Source organism: Nothobranchius furzeri, chromosome 10 (genome assembly GCF_043380555.1).
Source record: "Nothobranchius furzeri strain GRZ-AD chromosome 10, NfurGRZ-RIMD1, whole genome shotgun sequence".
Classification (NCBI taxonomy): domain Eukaryota; kingdom Metazoa; phylum Chordata; class Actinopteri; order Cyprinodontiformes; family Nothobranchiidae; genus Nothobranchius; species Nothobranchius furzeri.
Genome location: NC_091750.1, coordinates 62,522,109 through 62,548,501, shown reverse-complemented (window position 1 = coordinate 62,548,501; position 26,393 = coordinate 62,522,109). Strand labels below are relative to the sequence as shown.

The 26,393-nt window shown below is 38.7% G+C and overlaps 3 protein-coding genes across 3 annotated transcripts; 1 reads left to right on the top strand and 2 right to left on the bottom strand.

Moving 5' to 3' along the window:
* Positions 1-6,265: 6,265 nt before the first annotated feature.
* Positions 6,266-7,303, bottom strand: LOC107373235 (olfactory receptor 1E16-like). The gene has a single exon (XM_015941400.3). It carries the CDS (start codon positions 7,301-7,303, stop codon positions 6,323-6,325), a length of 981 nt encoding a protein of 326 aa, XP_015796886.3. The 3' UTR covers positions 6,266-6,322.
* A 1,895-nt stretch (positions 7,304-9,198) lies between these two features.
* On the bottom strand, positions 9,199-10,167 carry LOC107373234 (olfactory receptor 8G17-like). The gene has a single exon (XM_015941398.3). The coding sequence runs from the start codon at positions 10,165-10,167 to the stop codon at positions 9,199-9,201; it is 969 nt and encodes a 322-aa protein (XP_015796884.3).
* A 9,938-nt stretch (positions 10,168-20,105) lies between these two features.
* LOC139072046 (general transcription factor II-I repeat domain-containing protein 2A-like) lies at positions 20,106-21,854 on the top strand. The gene has a single exon (XM_070555239.1). The coding sequence runs from the start codon at positions 20,106-20,108 to the stop codon at positions 21,852-21,854; it is 1,749 nt and encodes a 582-aa protein (XP_070411340.1).
* Positions 21,855-26,393: the final 4,539 nt, after the last annotated feature.

Sequence of the window (26,393 nt, the reverse complement as noted above, 5' to 3'; positions counted from 1 at the left end):
AGTGTCTGATCATTTTAAATTTTTTCAAACAAGTTTGGGACCAGAAGTTCTGGTCAAAGCTGACTTTTAGATCCACCTCCCATTTTTCAATAGGGATTGCTAATCTATCGTCTACTTTGGACAGTGTCTTATATACTTTAGACAGTAGTTTGGGGGGTTTGAGATTACAGAAGTCTAATACCCTTGGTGGTGTTTGTAATTCTATTTTATTGAGCTTAAATTTTTGTTTGACTACAGATTTAATTTGGTGGTATTCTAAAAAGCTATTCTTATCTATTCCAAATTGGGAGACTATTCTATTGAATGGGATGACGTCCAATCCTTCATATATGTGTTCCAGGTATAAGATTCCTTTATTTTTCCAGTCCGGAAGGTTCATCATTTTATTATTTTGCAAAATATCAGGATTATTCCAGATAGGTGTGCGTCTGCATGGTACTAGTGAAGACTCTGTCATTTTAAGATACTCCCACCATGCTGTCAGAGAGGTGCTGATACTAATACTTTTGAAGCCTTCATGTTTTCTTATGCTTGAGCTAATAAATGGTAAGTCTGAAAGCTCTATCGTATTGCAAAGTGTCTGTTCTATGTCTAACCAAGACTCATCTAGTGGGATATCTTGCAACCTTCTTGGTAAATATTGCAGCCTGTTGGCTAAGAAGAAATAATAAAAGTTGGGTAGATCCAGTCCTCCTCTGTCTTAGGTCTTCTGAAGTGTTTTTAAGCTAATTCGTGGAGGTTTATCCTGCCAAAGGAATTTGGTAATTGAGGAGTCCAGAGATCTAAACAAGTCAGCTGGTGGTTTGTTTGGGATAATTGAAAATAAGTAATTTATTCTGGGTAAGACCATCATTTTAATTGTAGCAACTCTCCCCATGAGTTATATCGGTAAGGATTTACATCTTGCAAGATCATCTTCCACTTTCTTTAAAAGTGGGATGTAGTTTAGTTTGGTTAGATCTGCTAACTTGGGAGAGACATAACTAACTAAATAAATAACATAACTATCAAAAGCCTTTTCTGCATCTAGAGATAATATACTAGTTTCTATGTTTCTACGCTAAGAGAAATCTATCAAATTAAGTAATCTACGTGAGTTAGTGGATGACTGTCTACCCTTGATGAAACCAGTTTGGTCAGGGTGTATTATGAAGGGAGTTACCTTTTCTAATCATTTTGCCAGGGCTTTACAAATTATTTTGAGATCAACATTAATAAGAGAAATTAGGCGATAGCTGGCAGGAAATGTAGGGTCTTTGCCTGGTTTTACCAAGAGACTAATATTGGCTGCGTTCATGTTTCGCTGTAATCTGCCACTCTCTTCGATTTCCCTCACCATTCTGAAAAATATTGGAGCCAGAATGATCCAGAATTCTTTGTAGAACTCTACTGGAAAACCATCTGGACCTGGAGCTTTCCTATTAGTCATGGATTTAAAGGCTTCCTGGAGCTCAGCTGATGTTAGTGGCGAGTCCAGGACTGTAACTTGGCTGTCTGATAATTTAGGAAGTGTTACCCCGGCTTTCCACAGGAGCCGTCAGCAGCACGTTACTGCAGCAGCACGTCATAGCTGCTGATAGGAACCGCTGTGGTCAACAGAACCTTTTCCACTGGAGCCGTCAGCAGCGGTCAGCAGCGGTCAGCAGCGCGAGTCGGACGCGTCTCAGGAGCAGCATGTCGCGGCCTTTACGCGCCGGTTTTATTTTCTACGCGCGACGCCTCTGAAATGGGTCAAGTTCGACATTTTTGGGGAAGGAAAGACAGGAAATCGGACGTGGAAATGGAGAGACGCTCCCGAGATTTTCAGAATAAAGAACGTACTGCCTTCCGGTTGCTTTACTTTAAAAAAGGTTACTAACTGTGCGGCCCCGTGAGAAGTTATCACATAGCTAGTGGTCTCCTTTTTTTGTCAGGTCCGTATTGGCGATTATAAAACGGACAGAGCATAGTTTTATGCTACATAGTTTTAAAACTACAACAAACCATGTTGTAGTTTTCTCCTGCTTGTTGTGTTTATTGACGAAGTCACTCGTGTGACTTCGTGCTCTGTCGGTGACAGCTGCTCCCCTGCTGCTTCGCGTCTCATGGGAAGGGCAGAGCAGCAGCTTACGCGAGCAAGACGTGCTGCTGCAGTAACGTGCTGCTGACGGCTCCTGTGGAAACCCGGGGTTATCCTGTCAAGGAACTCATTGATCTCGTTATCTGATGGGTTTATCTGTGGTGAGTACAAAGTTTGGTAAAAGTCTCTGAAAGTGTTGTTTATTCTTTCAGGGTCATAAACTATATTCCCAGTTGAGTCTAACAGCAGATATGGTAGTTTTCTATTTAATAATTTTTAATTGGCTAGCTAAAAATTTACCTGATTTATTACTATGTTCAAAGTTTTCTATTCATAGTCTTTATGCTAAAAATTGCGTCTTTTTGTCTATAACTCCATGAAGTTCTAATTTAGCTTCACGTAATTTGCTCATTAACTCTTCTTCTGTGGATGCCTCTAAAGACTTAATGATTTCCTCTAACTCCTGAATACGTTTGTTTTCTGTTTTTTTCTTATGTGATGAGAAAGAGATTATTTTACCTCTCATCACTGCCTTTCCAGCCTCCCAGAGAACAGATGCTGATGTTCCAGGCAGGTCATTATGTTCTAAATATAAAGCCCACTCCTTTTAAAAAAAATTCTATAAAACCTTCATCTTTAAGCAGTGATGTGTTAAACCTCCAGTTTTTGCTTGGTGGGATTGTCTTCTTTTTTACCAGAGTTAAAGAAACCGGAGCATGGTCGCTGACAACTATGGGGTGTATCTCAGTGTCTGAAATGTCAGCCAACAATGAGCTGCTGACTGGAAAATAATCCAAACGTGAATGAGAGTGATGGGCGTGTGAAAAAAAAGTATATTCTCTACGGTTAGGATGAAGAGATCGCCATGCATCACAAAGCCCATAATCACTCATGCAGGGGGGCTGCCAGAGATTTTGGGCCCCATGAAAAAAATATCAAGTTGGGCCCCCTGGGGGCTCGTCCATAGCTGGAGCTGGGGTTCCACCCTCCCAGATTTGAAGGGAGAAAAAAAATATAATATATATACTTTATATTAGTGTTTCAGTTTTGCTTAATTATGTAATGATATTTTCTTCTGTCTTCTTCTTCTAATTAAGCACAGAGACACACAGGACAAACAATCATGCACACACACTCACACCTAGGGGCAATTTAGACAGACCAATCAACCTAACAGTCATGTTTTTGGACTGTGGGAGGAAGCCAGAGTACCCGGAGAGAACCCACGCATGCACAGGGAGAACATGCAAACTCCATGCAGAAAGATCCCAGGCTGGGAAGCGAACCCCGGACTTTCTTGCTGCAAGGCAACAGCTCTAACCACTGCGCCACCGTGCAGCCATCATGAAATAGTGACCATTAAATTTTGACCAGCAGCAAAATTGCTTGTGCTATTTTTTATTTTCAGTTTAGACTAGTATGAATGCTATATGGACTTGGATAAATTATATTACTGCTGTTTTAAATGGGATTTACAAAGTGGTAAGGCTATTGAATAACTGTTAAAATGACTTGCCATATTTACTGAAACTAAGCCACTACACATCCTTTTATTAAAGATACCATGATGAAAAACTGATATGGGTTCAGAGAATGGTTTAATTTACTCTGCAGTTGTAAAACAAAAATCAGGTTTTGTTGTTTATTTGTTGATTGTTAAAAGACGTCTCCGCTATCTTTTTTATATTGCATTTTAATAATGTGGTTCATGGACAAATGTATTTACCAATATTGTCATTAATGCAAAAATATCCCAGTGTAACAATAATTGCTCCAACAACTCACCCCCAAAAAGCTTAAATCATTTAAAAAGATACAAAGAGTCATAAACAATTAGCTGTAATTAGCTGAATATAAAGGACAAAAAGACATTTTAGTCTAAATGTGGCTTTTTTTATTGAAAGATAGTCCCATATATATTAAAATATAAAAATAAGTAGCAAGCAGATGGGGTTTTATTAAAAAAAATGAATTAAATAGAAAAGGTCTTAAGTTAAAATAATTTATAATAAAGTCATCAAGAAGTATATTGTGCAGTTGTGAAATGTTTATAAAAGAAAAATAAATATTGAAAGCTGAGTTTGATGTTGACAAATAAAATCAAAAATTCCCTTTTACTATTTTTACACTCCAGACAAATAGTCCTTAAGGAACCAAACCCCGTTGAAATAGAAAATTGAAATAAATACATAAAAATATAGAAAAACATAAATTCTATTAAAGGAGTAAAATAATTTTTGATATATGTATGTTTAGGATGTCACTTGGAGTTGTCAAACTAGAATAAATGACTACAGAAGCAATTTTGCAGATGTTTGAAGGGATGTATTACCAGTGTCACCTCGGGATAATTTCTAAAAGCAAGTACATAGTTAGAAAACTTACAAGAGGAAAAAAAAAGATATTTTTTTATTTTTATTTTTTGTTATTTTTGTGTTTGTTTGCCTTTTCGGGTTGAGCAAAAAAATGATAAAGTAACGATTAGAATTTTTACAAAAGGAAAAAACACTTTTTTGGTGATTTTTGGTTCAGAAGCAGGGAAAAAGCTGAAAAATGCCACATTAAAATCTGTTGCCTTTCAGGGCTTCCATAAAGAGGAGATACAGAAGAAGACTTTGATGGACAATATGTGCATTGTATGTAAAAGTTGGGTAATTAAAGAAGCAAAAACCGATACCGATATTTTCCAATATTACATTCTAATGCCAATATCGGCCTATATTATTGGTCGCCTGATAAGGTCAGACATCCCTACAGCAAGCAAATTACAAATTTATCATCCAGTAATCACCACTGAATTACAGAAGGAGAGTCTGGTGATGAGACCAACTGCTATTATAACAGCAATTACAGAAAATAACCAGAAAGAAGCTATTAAGCTAAACATAAATCTGTTGGTGATCTTTGATAGTGCAGAGGAAACATGATAGCCACCACCCAGTCGTAGGAGAGAGCAACCAGGTTAAGAGCCTGGAGTGAGGGGAAAGAAAAGCAGAAAAACAGGAATGTCAAGCAGTCGTTATAGGAGATGTTAAAATGGTTAAACAAAAAGATGTCGAGCACCTTCGGCACCTGAGCTGTGTTACCCAACAGGTCCACAAGTGCAAGGTTAAAAACTGCAGCATATTTAGGAGTTCTGAGGTTATGATCCAGGTAGATCAGAACCACCACTAGGACTGAAGCAATATAGACAAACAAAGAAAAACATAGTAGTACTTCATATAAGGAATGCCAATAAAGCCACTGATTATGAAATACGCAGGACGGATGAAGGTGATATTTCTGCCAAGAGCAGAGCTGAAAAGGTCCATTTTAAAATTGGCTTGTGCCTAAGCTCTGTGCTGCTGCAGATGTCAGTGCTGTTCTGTCATCTGATGTTGCCTCTTCCCGTTGTTCTCTTTCAGTTCAAGGTATGGGAAGCTTAATTCTTTATGATGCCTCTTTATTGTTTTAATACCAGTCCCTGCACAAGCATCAGAAAACAGTTGTTTTTTTGCAATTTGACTCAGTAGAGTTTTATTTTCCTCTTTATTTATTTTACAGAATCAACAGGATTTTTAGTTTCATTAAACTAATTAGGCTTTTTATGTTAACTTCACCCTTCTGCCTCTTTTTAAAAATTAATCATTTAGGTTATTCCACCAAAAAGCATCAACTAAATCCACAACACTTCCAGCTATGCAACATAAAACATAGAACATTTCTCATACAATAACTCAAGACAATATAATAGTCACTTCACACACTGTAAGAAAATGTGTTTTTATTCAGGAAATATTGGATTTGATCAAATATAATACAGAAAGGGGCAGAACCATAATCTGCTTTCTCTGTGGGCCTATTTACTTGAATCCTAGCTGGCCTAATCAAAGCAAGTTAAATAAAAACAACATTTTAAAAAATGTGTAGTTGATTTAAAAAATACAAAATAAAATCTTACTTCACCATAGCTTAAATAAGCCAGTAAAGGTCACACATTTCTGATATAATGTATTGAAATAATCGTTGAGGAAATATGAGCCCATAACATTTATTTTTCATCATCTCACTAGATTTTAAAACATAACTTCTCAATTCAAGCACGTAAGCACACAATATTACTAATAAACTTCATTCAACACCAAATCTTTCCTCTTAATTGTCTCTTGTTGGTGCTTATAGATGCTAATTTGATCGTGCAATTTGGCATTAAAATTTCAGTTCTCTAAGAAACCTGCAATAAGTACAATCAAAATAAATGTAAAAACAAAATTGAATTTTGGACTATGTCCGATCTCCTTTAACTAAAATTCTGGATCGCCTGATGAATTTAAAAATTTTCTTCAATGAACTTTTGATTTCGTGTGTTTGCAAAACATAAATAATTGGGTTTAACATGGGTGGAAACACTGAAGTCAGAGACAAGTTGATTATCCTGGCATTAGGATGTATTCTTGCACTCATGGTAAATGTGATTAATATAGGGATAAAATAGATCGCCACTAATGAAAGATGAGCTGTGCAGGTTTTGAAGGCCTTCATTCGTTCATTAACTGTCACTACTTTAACTAAAGCATAGCCAATACAAATGTAACTGGACAAGATGACAAACAGAGGAAGCCAAAGAATGAGAAATGGCAACAAGAAACCGATGACAGAATTGGGAAAATTGTTGTTGCACGCAAGTCTGTATATTTGACCATGATCACAGAAATAGCTGTTAATTACAACTGAATCACAGAAGGAGAGTCTGGTGAGAAGACCAACAGCAACCAGAAGAGCTATTATAGCAAACAGCCAGAAAAAGGCGATCAAACTAAACATAAATCTGTGGGTAACCTTTGTCTGATAGTGCAGAGGAAACATGATAGCCACCACCCGGTCGTAGGAGAGAGCAACTAGGTTAAGAGCCTGCATTGAAAGGCAAGTATAGCAGAAAAACAGGAATGTCAAGCAGTCATTATAGGAGATGTTAAAGTGATTAAACAAAAAGATGTCGAGCACCTTCGGCACCTGAACTGTGTTACCCAACAGGTCCACAAATGCAAGGTTAAAAACTGCTACATATTTAGGAGTTCTGAGGTTATGATCCAAGTAGATCAGAACCATTACTACTGTGTTTCCAAGGACTGAAGCAATATAGACAAAACAGAGAAAAACATAGTAGTACTTCATATAAGGAATGCCAATAAATCCACTTATTATAAAATATGCAGGTCGGATGAAGGTGATATTTCTGCCAAGAGCGGAGTTGAACAGGTCCATTTCAAATGTGTAGTCAACCTGTAGCGAATCTAAGCTCCGTCAGTCGAGACAAAGCTGCTGCAGACACTGGAGCTCTTCTGTAGTGTTTTTCATATCCCCTTCTTGTTCATTATCTAAGTCCTGTTGTCCATTGGCCAACTTCAGAAACACAAACGTCCAATCAAATAAGCCTGCTGTTTTCATAATAGTTGCCTACATTGGAAGCCCCTTAATAAAAACTTAAATTATAGCTTTTTACTTATAATTATCCTACCAAATAATACTTCCTATTTTTGACTAAACTTTTTTGTAAACCTTCCACTGTCTTTATGGGTGTGACCCCGCGAGGAAAGTTGACCATTGAGCAGGATTGATGGTTTATCGCTTGAGGTCCACGTGGCAGGGGTGAGGCGGTGCTCACTCCTCACCCCTGCCACATGGACCCAAGGGATAAACCATCAGTCCTGCTCAATGGTCAACTTTCCTCGCAGGGTCACACCCATTAGGACAGTGGAAAGGTTAATGTCATTCAAATTTAGCAGTTTTTAGTATACACTTGTTTGTATGTATTCATCATGCCATGTTATGTTCTTTACATTATTTTCAAAACATTGTTTGCATAACAGACTGCATGGTTGCACAACTGGTATAACTGTTGCCTCGCAGCAAGAAGGTTGCAGGTTTAAATCTCAACTACAGCCTCCCTGTGTATACATAGTGTTTCTAAAGGCATTCCTAAACACCAAAAGGATGCATGTTCAGATTAATTGATGACTTTTGGTTGTACGAGTGAGTGAGTGAGTGAGTGAGTGAGTGAGTGAGTGAGTGAATAGTTGAAAAACTTGGAAATTGACCTTCATCAGATTCATCCATCAATGGCAGAAAACCAAAGATAAAATCTCCAGGGCACCATGTGGCCATGTACAGAAGCATATTGCTGCCAGAGCATGAACAAAATTAAGTAGCAGTGTCTTGTACAAAGTATACCAAGCAGAAATTACAGTTTATAGTTTAAAATTCATTCAAAATATCAGAACTCATATATCATTAGAAAATTTAGATTTATTTTAAATAAGCTCTTTCAGTTAAAATTGCAGTTACTACACCCTAAACAGTTTTCATTCAAAGACAAGAATGGTGCAGTTACTTAAAAATACTTTGTATTTGACTTTAAAAATCGCGTACAGTCTATAAAATGCATGATCTACTTACAAGATATTTAAAATTTGTTGCCCCATAATAATTATTTTTTAACAGAATAATTTCCACGTCAGGATAAAGCATTCACATTGTAATGCTGGCGTCCTTCCTCTAATAACAATTATATCAATATGAATTCTTTAAGAAAAGACAGTGTTGTTGATTATTATTAGTGTTGTGGGTCTAAACAAACATTACCATGACACACAGTGACTTTCATTGGAAATGCAAATACAGTATGATAGTACATCAATTCAAAAATCATACAAGAAGGTTTTTCAATTCAATCATTTTCTAATTTGTTTTAAAAAGACTTATGTTGCAAAAAAATTAAAATGTTACAATCACTTAAAAGTAAAAATTAAAACAAGATTCAAAAACATGTTTGCTCCAGATCTAGGCTCATTTATCTGCAACAAATGCTGTTGTGACAAGAATTGTTTGAAACAATCAGCTAAATGTAAATCTTTTAAAAACATTCTAGGAATTTCTGAAATTCCGCTAATTTTGCCAGAGCTTATTCAATTTTAATAGAATTTATGAAGTAAAAGCTATTGAAAAATGACTTCCATTAGATGTTCCTTTGCTATAATTTAGAAAAGAGAACTAATTTACAAGAAAATATGAATAAAATCTAGTTCTTGTGAACATAAATTAGAACATAGACGTTTTTAACACCAACCCTTCTTCACAAATGTGGCAATATTTTGTTTTTATTATTTTACTATGATTCTAGATAGCTTTCTGATTTCTAACATTTTCTTCAATGAATTTTTGATTTCTTGAGTTTGTAAAACATAAATAATTGGATTCAACATGGGAGGAAAGATGGAGGTCAGAGACAGGTTTATTATTCTAGCATTTGGGTGTATTTGCGGACCCCTAGTAAATGTGATTATTACAGGGAAGAAATACATCGCCACTAATGAAATGTGAGATGTGCAGGTTTTCAGTGCCTTTGCTCTTTCTTGAAATGATGCAACTTTAGCCAAAGCATAGCCAATACAAAAATAACTAGATAAGATGACTAATAAAGGAACCCATAGAATAAGAAATCTCAACAAGTAACTAATGACAACATTGGGAAAATAGTCATTACACGCCATTTCAAATATCTGACCATAATCACAGAAATAGCTGTTGATTACCACAGAATTACAGAAGGTAAGCCTTGTGAGAAGAGCAACTGAAGTTAAAACAGCAACTACAACAAACAGCCAGAAATAACCCATCAGACTAAACATAGATCTGTTGGTAATCTTTGTATGATAGTGCAGAGGAAACATGATAGCCACCACCCGGTCGCAGGACAGAGCAACCAGGTTTAGAGCCTGCATTGAAAGGCAGGTGTAGCTGAAAAAACAGAAAACCAAGCAGTCAATGTAGGGGATGATGAAGTGGTTAAACAAGAAGATGTCAATCACCTTCGGCACCAAAACAGTGTTACTTAACAGATCAACAAATGCAAGGTTAAAAACTGCTATATATTTAGGAGTTCTGAGGTTGTGATCCAGGTAAATTACAACCATCACTACTGCATTTCCAAGGACTGAAGCGATATAGACCAAAAAGAGAAAAACATAGTAGTACTTTATATTAGGAATGCCAGTAAATCCACTGATTATGAAATATGCAGGATGGATAAAGGTGATATTTTTGCCAAAAGCAGAGTTAAAAAAGTCCATCATACACCTTATTGTGTCTAAGCTCTGTCAGTAAACGTGCTGCAGATGACCCGTTTGCAGCGCTGTGTTCTCTGTTGTTGACACTTATATCATGCTGGCATCTAATCCTTCAGGTCAACATTAGAAAGAAAAAACTTTCCCTCTTACTTATGCTCCAACCCCAGACACTTTTTCCTCCAACCAAATGTGAACCTGAGAGTTATTCATGACTATTGAGCCTTATGATGGGCTACCAATTTTTATTGTGCATACAATACTGACCTTTGAACTAGAATAGATTTGAGTCTAACTAAACTTCATGTATAAATGATATATTTTAAGGCTTTTTAAAAAATATAATTTTACAATCCTTGTCAATGCAAGTCTGATAAGAAAAATCTCTTTTCTCTTTCAGCTCGTCCCTTCAGGAGTCGTCATAGCCAATCATCCGTCTCCATTTAGTCCTCCATTTTGCATCTTTTACCCTCATACCAATTAACTCATGTCCTCTTTCAGCCTGGTGGCTCCTACCTCAGCATCCTTCTACCTATATCGTCAATGTCTCTCCACTGGACACATCCAAACCATCTCAGTCTGTCCTCTCTGAATTTATCTCCAAAACATCTAACATAAGCTGTTCCTCTGATGGATGATTCATGATTCTATCCATCCTCGTCTCTTTCTGTAAGCCATCTCTGCTGACATGTTTTTAATCACATAAAGTGCGATTTAAAAAATAGCAGCAGAAAATAATACTTTAGACTTTGCTGAATGGTCAGTAGTGCTATTTTTTTTATAACAGGCCTGAGGGCACATTATAGAGTTCCTGGGGGCAACAGGTTGATGACGCCTGGTCTAGAGATACTTCAGCTGCGTTTCAACTGTAGGAGTTCAGGGAAGTTTCTGGGAGGGTGTGTAGCACTCTGTCCTCTCAACTGTTGTGTAACCACACAAAACTGATGCTTTAAGAAATTTACTAAGACATCAGAACATTGAGACCGTTTCAAAAGTTAAGAACATCACTGATCAACACCAAAAGGTGTCCACAGCCATAGACATTAATACAATTGTGGCCATTTTCTTCATTCAAATTATGTTGTATTTTATGGCGTTCAAGGGGATATGTTAAGAGAGTGGCTGTGTGATGTTAAAAGCTTTGTTAAATTACCGGTGTTACAACCCCTTCATGTCCAGGAGGGTATGGGGTCAAAACATAACAAAAGGCGAGACAGTTAAGGTTATTTAAAATGCTTTTTATTTTTAAAAGCTCTGCCTGATGGTCTCCTCCCATAGCTCTGGGTGACAAAAAAATAACCAAAAATCTCCCTGAAACTAAGGGGAAAGGTCAAAACACTCAATAAACAATAAACAGTCCTTTAATTAACAACAGTAATCAACCTGGGGGAGCTTAAGAAGACAAACCAGCTATTTACACAAACAAAGGGGAGGAGGATGCCCGGCTTCAAAACACAGCGGGTCATCTAAAACCCCACGAGGGAGAGAGCAAACATTCCTTTACATAAAACCACGATCAAAACACCTCCAAAACAGAGGGCCCAATCTCCTTGTCAGCAGAGATAGATAGATAGATAGATAGATAGAGAGAGAGAGAGAGAGAGAGAGAGAGAGAGAGAGAGAGAGAGAGAGAGAGAGAGAGAGAGAGAGAGAGAGAGAGGGTGGTTGGGTGGGGGTGAGGGGTCCCACTCTGGGAGTTATTTAGCTCAGCCTAGGATTTCTCCTTATTTACCTTCCAAGTCCCTAGCAGAGACAACACACCAAAAGGACTTCAATCCTAATCAGCAGCATTCCACACAAGGGCATCCATTTACTCGATATTGATGGAGAGCATTAGTCTGGTGGTAAATAACACACACAGCACCAGTTAGAGACCGTCTAAAAGCCATAAACCCAAGACACAGTCTGTTAGAACCCTAGGAAAGCAGATACTCATCGGCCAGAAGCTTTCCTCTGGGGTGTCGTCGCCAAATACGGGAAGCAGCAGGCTTCCCGTTCAGCTCAGGGATCAGCGATGGAGACCCGTCAGATTTCCAGGTCGTCTCTCAACTCCAGCTTCTCATCGCATCTCTCCGTCCTCATCTGTTTGATCAGGTCCGTCTCCCAGTGCAGGAACTTTCAGTTTATCTCAGAGCCTCGCTCTCTGTGTCTCTCGCTCCTTAGCGCTCGTCTTTTTTTTTCTTAGCTCCTCACACGACCTCTCTTTTGGTGGCATCCTCATTAGCGTAACAGCTCGCAGCCGCGGTCCATCAGGGCTCTAGCACTGAGCTGTCCAAGGTCCTGAATAGGGTTGTCACGGTAACCGGTATAGCGGTAAACCCCGGTAAAAAAGTTGACAATAAAAATAACCGTCCAGTTTTTAAAAAACTATATTATCTCGGTGGGTTTACCGTGGCCGCGGTTTCGGCGCGATGACCCTTACCAGCCACCGTCGCTTCAGCTGAAGTTCCCGCTGTGCGCACACGCACTTTTTAATTTGCAACGGCACCAAAACTTTGAAGCTGAAATAATGGCCGAAGGAGGCGACGGCAGCGCCCAGGACATCCATCAGCCCTCAAAGAAGACTAAATCGGAAGTATGGGCATATTTGGGATTTCTGAAAAATGCTGAGGGACAGTTAATAGAAGACGGCTATCCCGTTTGCAGAACGTGCAGGAAACAAGTGTCTGCAAAAGGCAGCAACACTTCAAATCTCATGGCACATCTGCGTGACGATCACCCACGTCTCTACAGCCAGTGCAAGGTAAGTTAACATTAGCATTTTAGCTTAAATGCATGACGCGAGGACTTTTGGTTGAGGGAGAATGCAACGAGTCACTATATACTGCAGCCGCAGCGTCCTCTGCCAGCATTTAAACCGTGTCACGGACACCCTGTTGCTGGATGAAGCATCTTATTTGTTGATGATGAAGAGAAATATACAATTAGTTCCTTGTCATGGATTTGTTTACTTATTCAATGCCATTTATACTTGAACATTTGGATTTGATTACATAGTGTAGTAGTTATTTTAGTAATTTGTTTAAAGTGGATATTTATTTTAAATACATATTTTTTAAGGTTGACTTGTACAGTGCTCAAGTCAAGTGTGGACTGGAGTTTTAGATTTTCATTTTGATAATGAAGAAAACAAGTATATGAGAAAACAAGTGGTGTTTCTTTGATTTGTTTACATATTGTTTATGTTTTGAATGTTTGGATTTGTATAATTTAAACCTGCACTGACTACTGTAACATGTTCCAGAAAAATCAGCTGTTTGTTCCTTTACTTGTGAAAAGTTGCACTTTTGCTAAGGCTTTGTGTTATTTTAGGTTTAATAAACACTGTTAAACCTTTTCAGAACTATTTCAGTTTGTGTAGAACAGGACTATCAATGCTTTCTGAACATATGCAACACCGTTTAAAAAATACCGCGATAATACCGGAAACCGTGATAATTTTGGTCACAATAACCGTGAGGTTAAATTTTCATACCGTGACAACCCTAGTCCTGAAACATGCATACACTGAAAACAGAGTTGCAACCACGCGGAGAGGCCTTCCAGGCATCTGGGCAAAACTGGTGATGTAACAACTGGAAAAAAACCTGTGTGGCTCTGTTCCAGTCACTGACATGAAGCAACACATATTAATATAGGTTGTTCTCCTTTTACTTTAATTCAGGGGTGCCCAATCCTGGTCCTAGAGGGCCGGTATCCAGCAGGTTTTATGGTTTCTCTGCTCCAACACACTTGATTCAGTGGTTGAATCACCTGTGCAGCAGCTCATCAGACTCTACAGAAGCCTGTTAATCACCTGCTGATTGAATTCAGGTGTGTTGAAGAAGGGTTAAACCTAAAACCTGTTGGATACCGGCCCTCCAGGACCAGGATTGGGCACCCCTGCTTTGATTCATTGTTGGCTATGCACAGTAGACTCTAGACTCGCCAGCCATTATGTGAAACTGATATTCAAATTCAAGAAAGTGTAGTCTAATGATATTAGGAATGGACAATATGGCCTAAAATCGATATTGCAATACATTTTGAAACACATGCGATAATAATTAGTACGTCACAATAAATTATTTTCTTCTGTTTATACATGTCTAAATAGCTGTTTCTGAACAATCTCACATAGCAGATTAATTGCAGAACAAATAATTTTAAAAAGTATACAATGACGCAGGGCTGCACAATATATCGCAAATATATCATTACCACGATATCAGCATGCGCAATATGCATATTGCAAAGAACAAATAAATATTGCAATGAATGGTCAGCTCAAATGTTTGCTACACATAATGCATTCTGTCAGTCAAACGGAGGCATGATGTGTTTTTAACAAATCAAATAGAGCTCTTCACCCATTTGGCCAAATGGGTGGGTTCTCATAGGTTAGATGCCCGCCCCCAAGGCAGACGGCACTTAATTTTGATGTTTAGCAAACACCTGAGTTAGTTTTGTTCTGCTCTTTCTGCTTCATTCTGCTTTTCCCAGGATCCACTGAATGTCTTTTTTTGTTCATTTTCCTTTTCCCTTTCCTCACATCTTTTGATTTTCTCATTTTTTATCATTTTTTGTCAGTTTTTAATTTCTTTGTTTTTGATTATTTTTGTTCCAAAGTTAAGTTTTTATTTATTGCAAGTAATATCGTCATCGCAATATTAATCACTGTTATCACATATCGCAGGCTTTCCTAATATCAATGCAGCCCTAGAATGGCATTTAAATAACATTTAACATTCAAAACTTATGAAATTATTTCAAATAGTTTTTATGTCAATGTTCCTTTTCAAACAATTCAAACAATTTTTGAATGTAAAAAATTCAAAAATACTTTGAACAGAAGTGGGAAAATGTAAAAATAAAAGTTCTTTCTGCTTTCTTGATTCATTCATTCATTCATTCATTTTTTATGTTTTTCTTTTGCTCATAGGAGTTAAGTTTTACCTAAGGAATGAATAGGTGCAGGTAAAATGATGATCTGCTGTGTTTTTGTCAATAATATTACAATTAGGTTGAAGGTTAATCCAAATTTCCACTTTTGTTGAGATCGGCTGATTCACAGATCTGACCCACCGTGTTATGCACCGGCAGCTCAGAGGCTTTAATGTTACATATTAGCAAAACTGAAGGAATAAATGACTGAATTACATTGAATTGTTTTATTGAGGCAATCAAAACAGTGATAAGTGAATTAAACACATTAACACTTGTTAAACTTGGTGAATTACTTTACAACATTTAAATTAAAATGCCTACAAACAGTTTCTTTTTATAAGTCATTTGAATCAGGTGTTGTGCACGGTAGACATACCATAAAGTAATATTTTTGTTTTATTTAGGCTATTTATTTCGATTAAGTCTTTATTTAAAGAGCAAGTAACGTCTAATTTAACTTTTTTTTTTATTTTATTTTTTTTTTTGCTGATGAACTGTATAAATGAGTGTCTAATAGTGTTTTAAGTGTGTGTATTCATTATTTTAGCATTTTGGTGCATTTTCTTTAAAAATTAAAAATTCTGCCTAAATACCACAGTATAGCGCCACCTTCAGCTTAAAACATAGAATTTGAGTCATTTTGAATAAATTTTAGCCAATGGCTAAAGAGTAAGATACTACGTAAACCAGTAGAGTACTACGTAGCAGCTCTGTGTCAAAGTTATAAAAGCATCGAGAGTCTCGGCCACGCATTGTGGTGAGTTGGGAGTTGGATTTGCAAGCGAGTGTAGGAGGTTAGCAGTTCAGCATTAGCATATATAGTATTAGCATATCCTAGTCTTTAGCATAGCTTTTAGTGTTATACATACTTATTTAGGGTTAGTTTGGCTGTTTGATATTGTAGTTTAGTTAGTGTTTGGCTGTTAGTGTAATTAGGAAAGTAGTTTGGGTTTAGTCTCCATACCGTGTTAGTATGGTGAGAAGGTGTAGTGTAGTGGGTTGCGGTGGCTCTGTGGGGTTGCACTCCTTTCCGCTGGACTTAGAAATTAGGCGCCAGTGGTTGCGCCAGTGGTTGTCTGGAAAACATTCAGCTCCCGCCTGGTGCTGTAGTTTGCAACCAGCAATTTACCCGCGACTCTGCACATCTCCGTTTGAAGAGGGAGGCTGTGCCCACCGTGGCTCTTCCGCAATTTAGATGCAGCCCACCGACTCTGCTCCCCCACCATGGCGGGCTCCAGTCTGAGGTGAGTAAGCTAAATAAAAGTTTTAACATCTTCTAAAGACAATTCCCTACCTAAATGCAAAGTTTGAGAGGCGTGGTTCACTCCATTTAGCTAATATCAGCCTGCACTGCCTTCGGACAGATTTGTCAAGTTCACAAAATGTGGAACGGGAAGTAAGGTTAGAATCAGCGGCGAATCAGAACATATCTCGAAGCCCTGGCAGACAAAGCAGTCCACATGAATACTACTGTCAGGCTCGGAGAAAATTCGGGTTGTTTTTGTGTCAGTCGGTAATTCTGCAACAGTGACTAACACAGCACTAGTTGACAGGCAGCATTACAGCGTGAAATCCAGCTTGTGACCCGGTTCCGTGAGGAATTCTGTACAGGAGGTTGCATTTCAGGCTCTCCACATCATATGTGACTGACTTTTACGTTATAATAACGATCACACACTAGGAATGTTATAAAGTGCCTATATGTTTCTTTTGTATATTATCTGACTTTATAAACTCCAACAACAATGTGCTTCTATTTTTTTTTTCAGGCTAAATCTACCCAAGACACTGGCTGTCAGACTGATTTAGCTGCAAAAATGCACTTGTCCAGGCTGACGTGAAGCCTTACCTGTTGGGAAAAAAAAAATTGTTTTTTCAAACAGAGTTCATTAGCCTTACTCATATTTAACGTGGTAAATATGATTTTGTCTGGGATCCATCTGGTGTGATTAAACCGGGCCCTGCTGCAGGGGAAAGTCGACCTTGTAAGTCTGCAGTTTTGTTATCACAACAAGCTCCCTATTGAAGTCCAGATGGAGTGTTTCTCTGAACCTGGGAAAATCTACTGTCTGTGAAGGAGTGGGTGTGGTGATCTTTCAATGTGTGTGTGTTTTGTCATATGTCATCTGTGAATAAAACCCTTTGATGGGCCCCCGCTCGTCGAGAGACTAAACCGACCTCCCTCGACTGGTGTGTTACTTTACTCTCTCCGATTTTGCAAAATCTGATTATTGATTATTTGTGTTTATTGGTAAATGGTATTAATAACATTATCTCTAACCCCCTTGTGTGTTTTGAACTTTCTTTGAGGTACGCCTGGATTGAATAAATAAAAATACCCAACATTTTGGTGTCGAACCCGTCGTGCGAGCCGGAAGCTGGGTAGCAAAGGGGAATTATTTTTAATAATCGTCTATGTAAACATTTTATTATCACCTTCTAGTTTTAATTTGTTTTACAGATTATTGTTACGCATGATTTTATGCTCTTTTAAACATTTATAAATGTGCTACTTCTTTGTTTTTTACATAGCCACCCAGAATAGACCTCACAGCCGTTGTGTGTCTTTTGACACAGGGACCATGATGGAAATTCATCTTCCAGAAAGTCCCAGAGCAGCGTCCACACCCCCTGAAAAGACCAAGATGTGAGGTGTCTGCTGTTGATTCCAGCTTCCACCTCAGTGGCAGCGCAAGCTCAGTGAACTGTTCATGGCAGGGGCGGATTTAGGACTGAAGAAGATCTGGGGCTTAACACACACACACGCACACACGTGACATGCACTAGTGAACATCATATATGTCTTGTACCACATAATTTTTAATCTGAAGCTACATATTAAGCACTTTCAGGGCAGAGTGTTGTTCCTGTTAGTGTTTAGTGTGAGATGATAGTAAATATTCCCTTTCTTTCTCCAACCACTTTACCTGATAAGCTAACTTTAGGCAAACCAGCAGCACAACAAATATTTTCAAATAAGACTCACAAACCTGAGTCAACACCAGTCTCATCAAAGCTGGGGTTCTGTCGTTGTACTTTTTGTCTAAAAAATGTCCTTATGTCCATCTTCACACATGCGTTTCAGGCAGAGAGTGTAGAAGAAGCCGGCTGCTGAAGGGCTTCTTTTTCAGTGGTGGAGGCTCAGGCAGGCTGTATACAAACTACTGCCAGCTGCTCCCTCTCTGTTGGACTTTGGTACTGCATGTTACTTCCGCGATAGATCCGGGGCTTTTCATAAAACATCCGGGGCTTCAGCCCAAGTAGCCGGGCCTAACGCCGCCCCTGGTTCAAGGTAAAAAAAATTAAAACATTTCAGAATTTTTAAGATATTAACAATTAAATAAGTATGTGATTACATCATGACATCATGAAGGAGGCTACTGATTCTGGCCATGTGACACTTGGTGGTGACGTGTGAGCTGATTCACCTGGTAAATAACTTTTACATTAAATATTTTGTTTTTGCTATCAAAAGTAAATTAACTAATAACCTGCATTACTGCAGAACACTCAGCAAAATATGGAATCTACACCATGAGGCAGGCACACGTTAATACTCTATAAGAGCACATAAGGTGAGCAACACCACAGATTATTGTTATTACTGTACACTGTCCTGGATTTGTTTTCTTTCTGCATCTCATCATTAGCCTGGCTGATCACCTGATAACTCCTGTCATCTGGTTGTGACAGCATGAGGATGTCCTCACACACCTGTAACCTATCAGCTCATCTGGCAGAATAGAGAGAGAAGAGACAACACCACATCTCCTGTTCCTGGAAAGCCTTCAGCCATCCTTTGATGACTGAGAGCCTCCATCAGCTCTGTCTCCTGTCTGCCTACAATTATTATAATAAATATTGTGTTTGACAAGTTTTTTGTGCTGCCAAATATCTAATTTAGATTCCAGTTTTGATATTTTAATGGATATTTATAAATTACATTGATTATCACATTGTTGCATGTTTAACTAGCTCTATTGTGATGAATTAAACTAGCACCTCACTATTAAAAGCTTGTTTTAATTTCAAGCATGTTTAAGTATTTATGGACATGAACAAAAGCAGGAAATATATAAATTGAGATTTATTTAATTAATATAACAAACAAGGGGGAAAGAGTCATTGAAAGGCACATTCTTCTGGAAGCTCCTGATCCTGACGACACCAGCAGGAGACCGGCTGCAGACACCAGAGGATCACCTACAACCAAGAGAGCAGCTAGTATCAGTAAATAAATAATGAAATCAGGGCAGTTTTAGTGGGCTGAACACATTACAGAATAATTTTCTCATGGGGTATTTTCATAACTTTCTATGCAGCAGACTGTAGCTTGAGCCCAGAGCTCTTGGAGAGCTGCAATCCAGCAAGTTTCAGTGGTTTTCCTACTTTAACAGGTTAGATTAGCTGTTAAGCAGCTCAGCTATTTGTTGCTGATTAAAACCAGGTATGTTGAAGCAGATAAACCTCTAAAACAGGGGTCACCAACGTGGTGCCCGCGGGCACCAAGGTGCTCTCGGGGTAACCACGGGGTGCCCGCAGGCTATGTTCTAAAAATAGCACTAGTCACCACTGAACTTGACTTGATATCTCCTTTTTTTTATTGTGTTGCTTTTGTTTTTGAGTCACAGTTGCATCAATGCTTATTTGAAAATGAAACTATAAACGAATAATTTTTAAGAACAAAAATATTTTATATTTTGTATGTTTTTATATTTTACCATCGACATATAAATAGTACTTTACCGTACATGAATGTGGCAGTAGTGCAATCACATAGGCTGCAAGCTGTCATTAAAAACCGTAGAAGAAGAAGACGTAAACATGAACTTTCTTTGACCTACTAGTTCGATTCGGCGCGGCGTTAAGCTAGCGGGCGGGTGCTGTCCCAATGAGGAGCTGGATACCAACCGAAAATGGCTGAAAAACGAAAGAAAACATATAATTTTCATAGTGATTGGGAGGAGGAGTTCTTTTTTACGCTCGTGAGAGAAAAATGTGTGTGTCTCATTTGTGGAATGACTGTGGCGACAGCAAAGAGGCACAATGTGGAGAGACACTTCAGTACTTGTCATAAAAGCTACAATGCTAGCTACCCACCTAGCAGCGCACTACGGACAGAAAAAGCACGTGAGTTAAAGGCAGCTTTGGGCAAACAGCAGTCTTTATTCAAGAAGCCAGTGGAAAAGTCACAAAAAACAACAGAAGCGTCATTTAGAGCCACACATTTTTTGATTAAGAACAAGAAGACATTTTCAGATGGAGAAGTTTTCAAAGAAGCAATGATGATAATCACAAAGACTGTATTTAAAGATGAGAAGAATGGAACCGATGTCATCTCCACTCTCTCCAACGTCCAACTGGGCGCAAGTACAACGGTAAGAAGAGTGACGGCTATGTCAGATAACTTAACAGAGCAGCTGGAGCAGGATGTGGCAACATGCAAGTGGTTTAGCATCCAGTGTGACGAGTCTGTGGACTGCAGCAGTTCAGCACAGCTGATGGTCTTTATTCGTATGGTTTTTGATGACTTCTCCACTAAAGAGGAACTTCTGACATTACTGCCCCTCCAGACAACTACAAGGGGAGTTGATATCTACAACACAGTTAAGAGTTTTCTTGTGGAAAAAAAAGTACCACTAGAAAAGCTGGTGTCCATGACTACAGATGGGGCTCCTGCCATGATCGGCCGGCACGCAGGTTTCATCGCGCACTGCAAAGGTGACACAGACTTCCCAACATTTCTACATTACCACTGCATCATTCATCAGCAGGCGATATGTTCAAAAGTGACCGGATTTGAGCATGTGATGACTCCTGTTGTGAAGATCATAAATAGCATCCGTTCCAAAGCCAAACAGCACAGGATATTCAAAGTGCTATTGGAGGAGCTGTCAGCGGAATATGGCGACCTGTTACTACACACAGAAATCAGATGGCTCAGCAGGGGATGGGTTTTACAACGTTTTTTTTTTTCACTTTTGTGTGAAATCAAGAAGTTCATGCAATCCAAAGGTGAAGACATCTCATTGCTTGAGGACATTGAATGGATACTTGACCTTGCATTTTTAACGGACATCACTGGGAAACTTAACCATTTGAACTGTGAGCTGCAAGGCAAAGGTAAAACTGTTGCTGACATGATAAGTGCTGTAAATGCATTCAAAGCCAAGATGAACATTTTCTCTGTGCATTTACAGAAAAAAAGGGTGCTGCACTTTCCTGCTGTGCAGTCAGTGCTGAATGACAATGCTTCTGCATCTGAGACTTTTGACAAAGTTGTTGACAAATACTCTGAAGTCATTAACAGACTTGGACAAGAGTTTGAGAATAGGTTTCGTGACTTTGATCAACTTGAGCCATGTGTGTCATTCATTTCCAATCCTTTTGTGCAAGTAGACATTGCATGCATTGCTGAGCAGCTAAGTGCAACATTCAGCTTGAATGCTGGGGAGGTGGAGATAGAAATTATAACACTGCAAAACGACCTCCATCTCAAAGCCCATCAAAGTGAACCAAACTTTTGGTGCCTTGTGGATACAGAGAAGTACAAAGGTGTGTGCACAGCAGCTATGAAGGTTGCCTGCATGTTTGGTTCAACTTATCTCTGTGAATCAGCGTTTTCTGACATGAACTTCATAAAGAGCAAACACAGAACACGCCTTACTGATGCTCATCTACATGACTCAGTCAGAGTTGCAGTATCAAGTTACACCCCAGATTACAGCAAACTGGTGAACAGCATGCAATGCCAGGTTTCCCACTAATAGAAAAAGAAATGTGCCAGATGATTTCAGCTAAACAGCTGCATGGCAAAGTTCCAAGATATTCAAGCTGTTATGTACAGATTTAGTTTAAAATGCTAAAGATTTTGTGTTAAAAAGTTGTGTTTTGCAGGACTGAAAGGTTACATAACTGACAATTTACCTAGTCTGCTTAAGATTGTTTCAGAAGTAGTTAGTAAAAATGGCATATGTTTTTCCAAGAAATGTTGCAGAGGTGATTATTTGAATATGAGAGACAACTGAAATGCACTGAGATAAAAAAAGTGTTACATGTTGAGATTTATCTGTTTCCTGCCTTAAATCATTATTATTATTTGAGAAGCAAATAAAATGTTGTCAGACATATCAACATTGAATTAAAAATAAAAATAAACTAAGTTTTCAGAAGTGTGTCATGTACAGGTAGCCCTTCGTATTACTCCGTACCCTTTAAGTTGCTCTCGGTTTCAAAAAGGTTGGTGACCCCTGCTCTAAAACATGCTGAATACTAGTGTGGGCATTTTCTGTTATTCTTAAAGAAAAAGAGTCGAAGAGGGAGTTTTCAGCCGAGACAGCGTGGTCTTTTTATTTATCTGCTCACATCTCAGGACAGCCGAAAAAGACCCAGACCATCACGAGTGGTCCCCTTCTTATAGCTTACAGCCTTTGAACATTCAACAGTAAACAGGCGAGAACCAGACCATATTTGGTAGCACATCTCTCTGTGGAAACTGTGAGTGGAGACTTCCTGTCTGGGACACAGGAACATTTTGGAATCACATCAAGTTTTTAGCAAGTCAGATAAGCGTCCAGCTTTTACTGGAAGCAGGCAGAGACGAAAACAGGAAATTCCTTCGGAGCTGATGTTGGAACAACACACGAACTCTAGCCAGAAACCACTTTCAACCTAAGAACTCAGCTTCAACTCAATACATTTTGTAGATGACCTCTTGACCTTTTTGGCGACAACAGTCCTCCCTTTGGTGGACTTGTCCACCACACATTACTATCGTAAACAAATTAGCAAGGTAGGGTATACCAGTAAATGAATGCTTAACTAAGTAACAGAACAAATGAGCAACAAATAATGATAATGTAACAATATGACCGAAGATAGAGACAAAAGGGCATAACATATGACCTTGAATCAAAAATGCATAAAGGAGAACCCATGCCAAAACACGAGATGATGTTCCAGACTAACACAGCAACGTTAACATGTATATGTAATGAACAATGATTAAGAAACTGAAAAACAACCGATGAGTCACAGCTGAGACAATGAAAAAATATGAAACAATACATGAAACATGACTTTAGCATTAACTGAACCCATTACTTCACGAATGTATTGCATGCACACTCCATATGGAGGCGAAAAACCCTGTCCACTGTACTTTAACAGGGAAAATTCCTCCATGTCCTCCCCGACCCCAGGGACGAACGCCTGCAGCACAGAGCGGGCATGCGAAGACATTGGTGACACATATCCTCGTCAGTGATCAAAAGAAAAAACACACAAATCAACAAAAGCACATGAAGATAAACAGGTGACAAATATGATGAATAATGAACAATTTGCTTTACATAATGAAACAGTAATAAGTCCGGTTGAAAACTTCATTCAAAAGAATAAAACGGAAAATACAAGGTCAGCATCCATGTCGGCATTGGAGGCCTTCTGCTGTAGGAGGGCTTTATGTGGACAAGTGTCCTTTATTTGTCAGCAAAGCAAAGGCATAAGCCCTTGGCTCAGTCCTCCCTTTGTCCATCTGCGTGCAGCGTGGTGGTGCCGACTCCATCCTCCCCACAGCGAGCAAAACACAACATGTCATCAAGAAAAACTTGAATTAGCACGCCAATTGCCTATAAACCTATTACCACAAAAACGTTCTAAATATTAGACCCATAGACAAAGCATCCATCCCCACATTCACACCCCCTTTCTATACTACTCACTATCCTAAATTAAAGAGCTAGTTTGCCAGCACGGCATGCAATGATTCACTCAAACATCTACGGGCTAATGGTAAAAGCAAAACTCACCTGATTGTCTTGATAACTAGGAGCAATGTAAATGGCCGCTCGGTAAAACGACCAGAAATAAGTCCTTAAAACCAAATTTAAAAGTCATCCAGCCAATTTGACCTAAACTCAACCAGAATCACCTATTCTGTTCCTCAACCTTCAAAACCACCGTCAAACCCTTCATGCAACATCCACACGCCCTCAAAAATGAGCACATGCTAACCCATCACTATAAGAAAACACTAGTCAAAACGTGACATCCAGCACCCACCAGAAGATCTGTCGCACCTGAAATGGAGTACTAACAGACATGGTTATGTCATCACATTAAGTTAAAGAACTTAGACACAAACGGGAACAAAAATGATGTGAAACCTAAGAATATACGGTAAACTCACATGTTGAGTCGCCTATCATCAGTAGTTCTGAATCCCCAGCATACGAGGAATTAATCCGCAGCATTATGATCTATAACATTGTCATTAATGTGCTCTAAGCACTTATCCAGAAACATGTCAGTTCTGGGCTCATTATTGGTAGTTTACCAGGAATACACACATGCTATATTCTGTTAGGATTTATCTCTTTATTACCTCAGATCTGCCTGGCCCCTCCGGCCCATGCAAAAGCTTTACGTACACCTTAAACCTATAACCTCCCCTCGGACAAATAAAACAATCAAAGTTGTAAAACTGGAACAAAAGTAATTAAACATCAGCTAAGTGACAACGTCATTGTATGGTTAGTGAGACTAGTCAAGTCCTTGCATCTACAGATGTGACTATAATGACGTGAATGCAGGTATGGAAACCAGTCTAGGGTGTAGAGTAGTTGCATTTTACTCATCTTTCATTGTGAACAATTCCTCTATTGGTGTTGCGGTCGTCAGATGGCCTATAAAACGATAATACATTGTGGTGATGTCTTTTTCCTCTTGTTATGCTTGTCCATCGGTTATCCTCTTCACCTCCTCCAGCAGAAACCCCATTGTAATTAATCAGGGGTGGTTCCTAGCAGCATTCAAGACAAGAACCGTCACAAAACTCAGCAAACGTCTTCTTAAGTTAGTTAATCTAGTCCCAGTAAGGTGAGAAGCAACACTATCCTTTATCCTTCATCTCAGGTATCGACGTGAGTCCATGAGAGTCCAATCTTCATCTTTTTCCATCCTCAACCTTGGTCACCGTGCAACACCAGGAAGACTCGCAGTCCGGCCGGACCAGACGTCCCCCGAGCCGATCGCCTAGGGATTAATGGTTATGCACAAAAATGTCCTAACTCTTACTGACCCTAGCCTCTGATACCTTCAACATCAGACACATACAGTTACAAACAGCAAGCGCAATTAAAGGTACAGTGACATCATGACATGGACACCCACGGACACACAAACACATACACATGCACATACACACACAGAGAGAGATAGAGAGAGAGCAAGAATGTGTGTGGGAGAAAAAATGAGTGGGATCCACTTTGCCACCAGCATCTCCACCTGTGTCACAGAGAAAAAATTGCAAAGAAATTAAAACATAAAGCAAACAACAATAATTCAATGAGTATAAATGATTCAACTAAAATATACAACCATGCATGGATTTTTAAAAACAGTTCCAGTAACACTGACGATGCCTTGTGCAATGAATTCTTAAGATGGTCTTCATCAATTAGAGGTTATAACCGAATTGTTTCAGGATCCTGAATTTGAATTTGAATTGGTTAATTTACTCAGAATAGTCCAATGGCTTCATTGATGTTTCTCAAGGCTCGGCCACGCCCATATAAATAAATGAACAAACAAACAAAACAAACACAGTCAAGCACACGGTCCATACACGTCTCTGTGCCCTCACACACCAAGCAAATGTCAGACTTAAGCGAAAGTGTGAAATTCCTCATTTAAGTAGGCATGCATGTTAGTAATTACATCGAGAGTTTCCTTCCACTTCTTAAACACCTAGATTATTTCCAGAAAACGCTCAAACTGCAAGAGCGGGACATGCACAACTAAACTACTTATTCTCTCAAGTCTGTGTCTCCGCTTGGTTTAAATGAGCCACTTAACCGAACACTAAATCAGTGGAAAGAAAAAATAAGACCTAAAGCGTATGATCAAATTAATCCAAAAAACCTTCCCATCACTACTGTTCTGAACTCATGTTATGGTGTGATCTCTCCAATTAGAAATTAGGACAACCACTTTACTATCAATTAAACAAAATAATTTCAGGTTTTCCAATGTCCCTTACTATTCACCCCAATTATGCACCTCAAGGCAGAAAACGTGACGAGCAAATATTATTCCCTAACCAGGATTGAATTCATAATCTCTAGGAGCCAAAACTACCGTTCTTTCTTACCTTCTTTCTTATTTTCATTCCTTTTTCCTTTAAGAACCTCACTAGCACAAGAAATCCTAAAAATTAATTCACTACTTAAGGTTAATTCATAAATAACGAAACTGCAGTTACAGGTTTGTTTGTATACGGCATTGGTCATCAGCAGTTTTTCGTT

Coding starts and splice junctions, on each gene's coding strand:
- LOC139072046 (XM_070555239.1), top strand. CDS start 20,106: ATGACTGTGGCGACAGCAAAGAGGCACAATGTGGAGAGACACTTCAGT.
- LOC107373234 (XM_015941398.3), bottom strand. CDS start 10,167: ATGGACTTTTTTAACTCTGCTTTTGGCAAAAATATCACCTTTATCCAT.
- LOC107373235 (XM_015941400.3), bottom strand. CDS start 7,303: ATGGACCTGTTCAACTCCGCTCTTGGCAGAAATATCACCTTCATCCGA.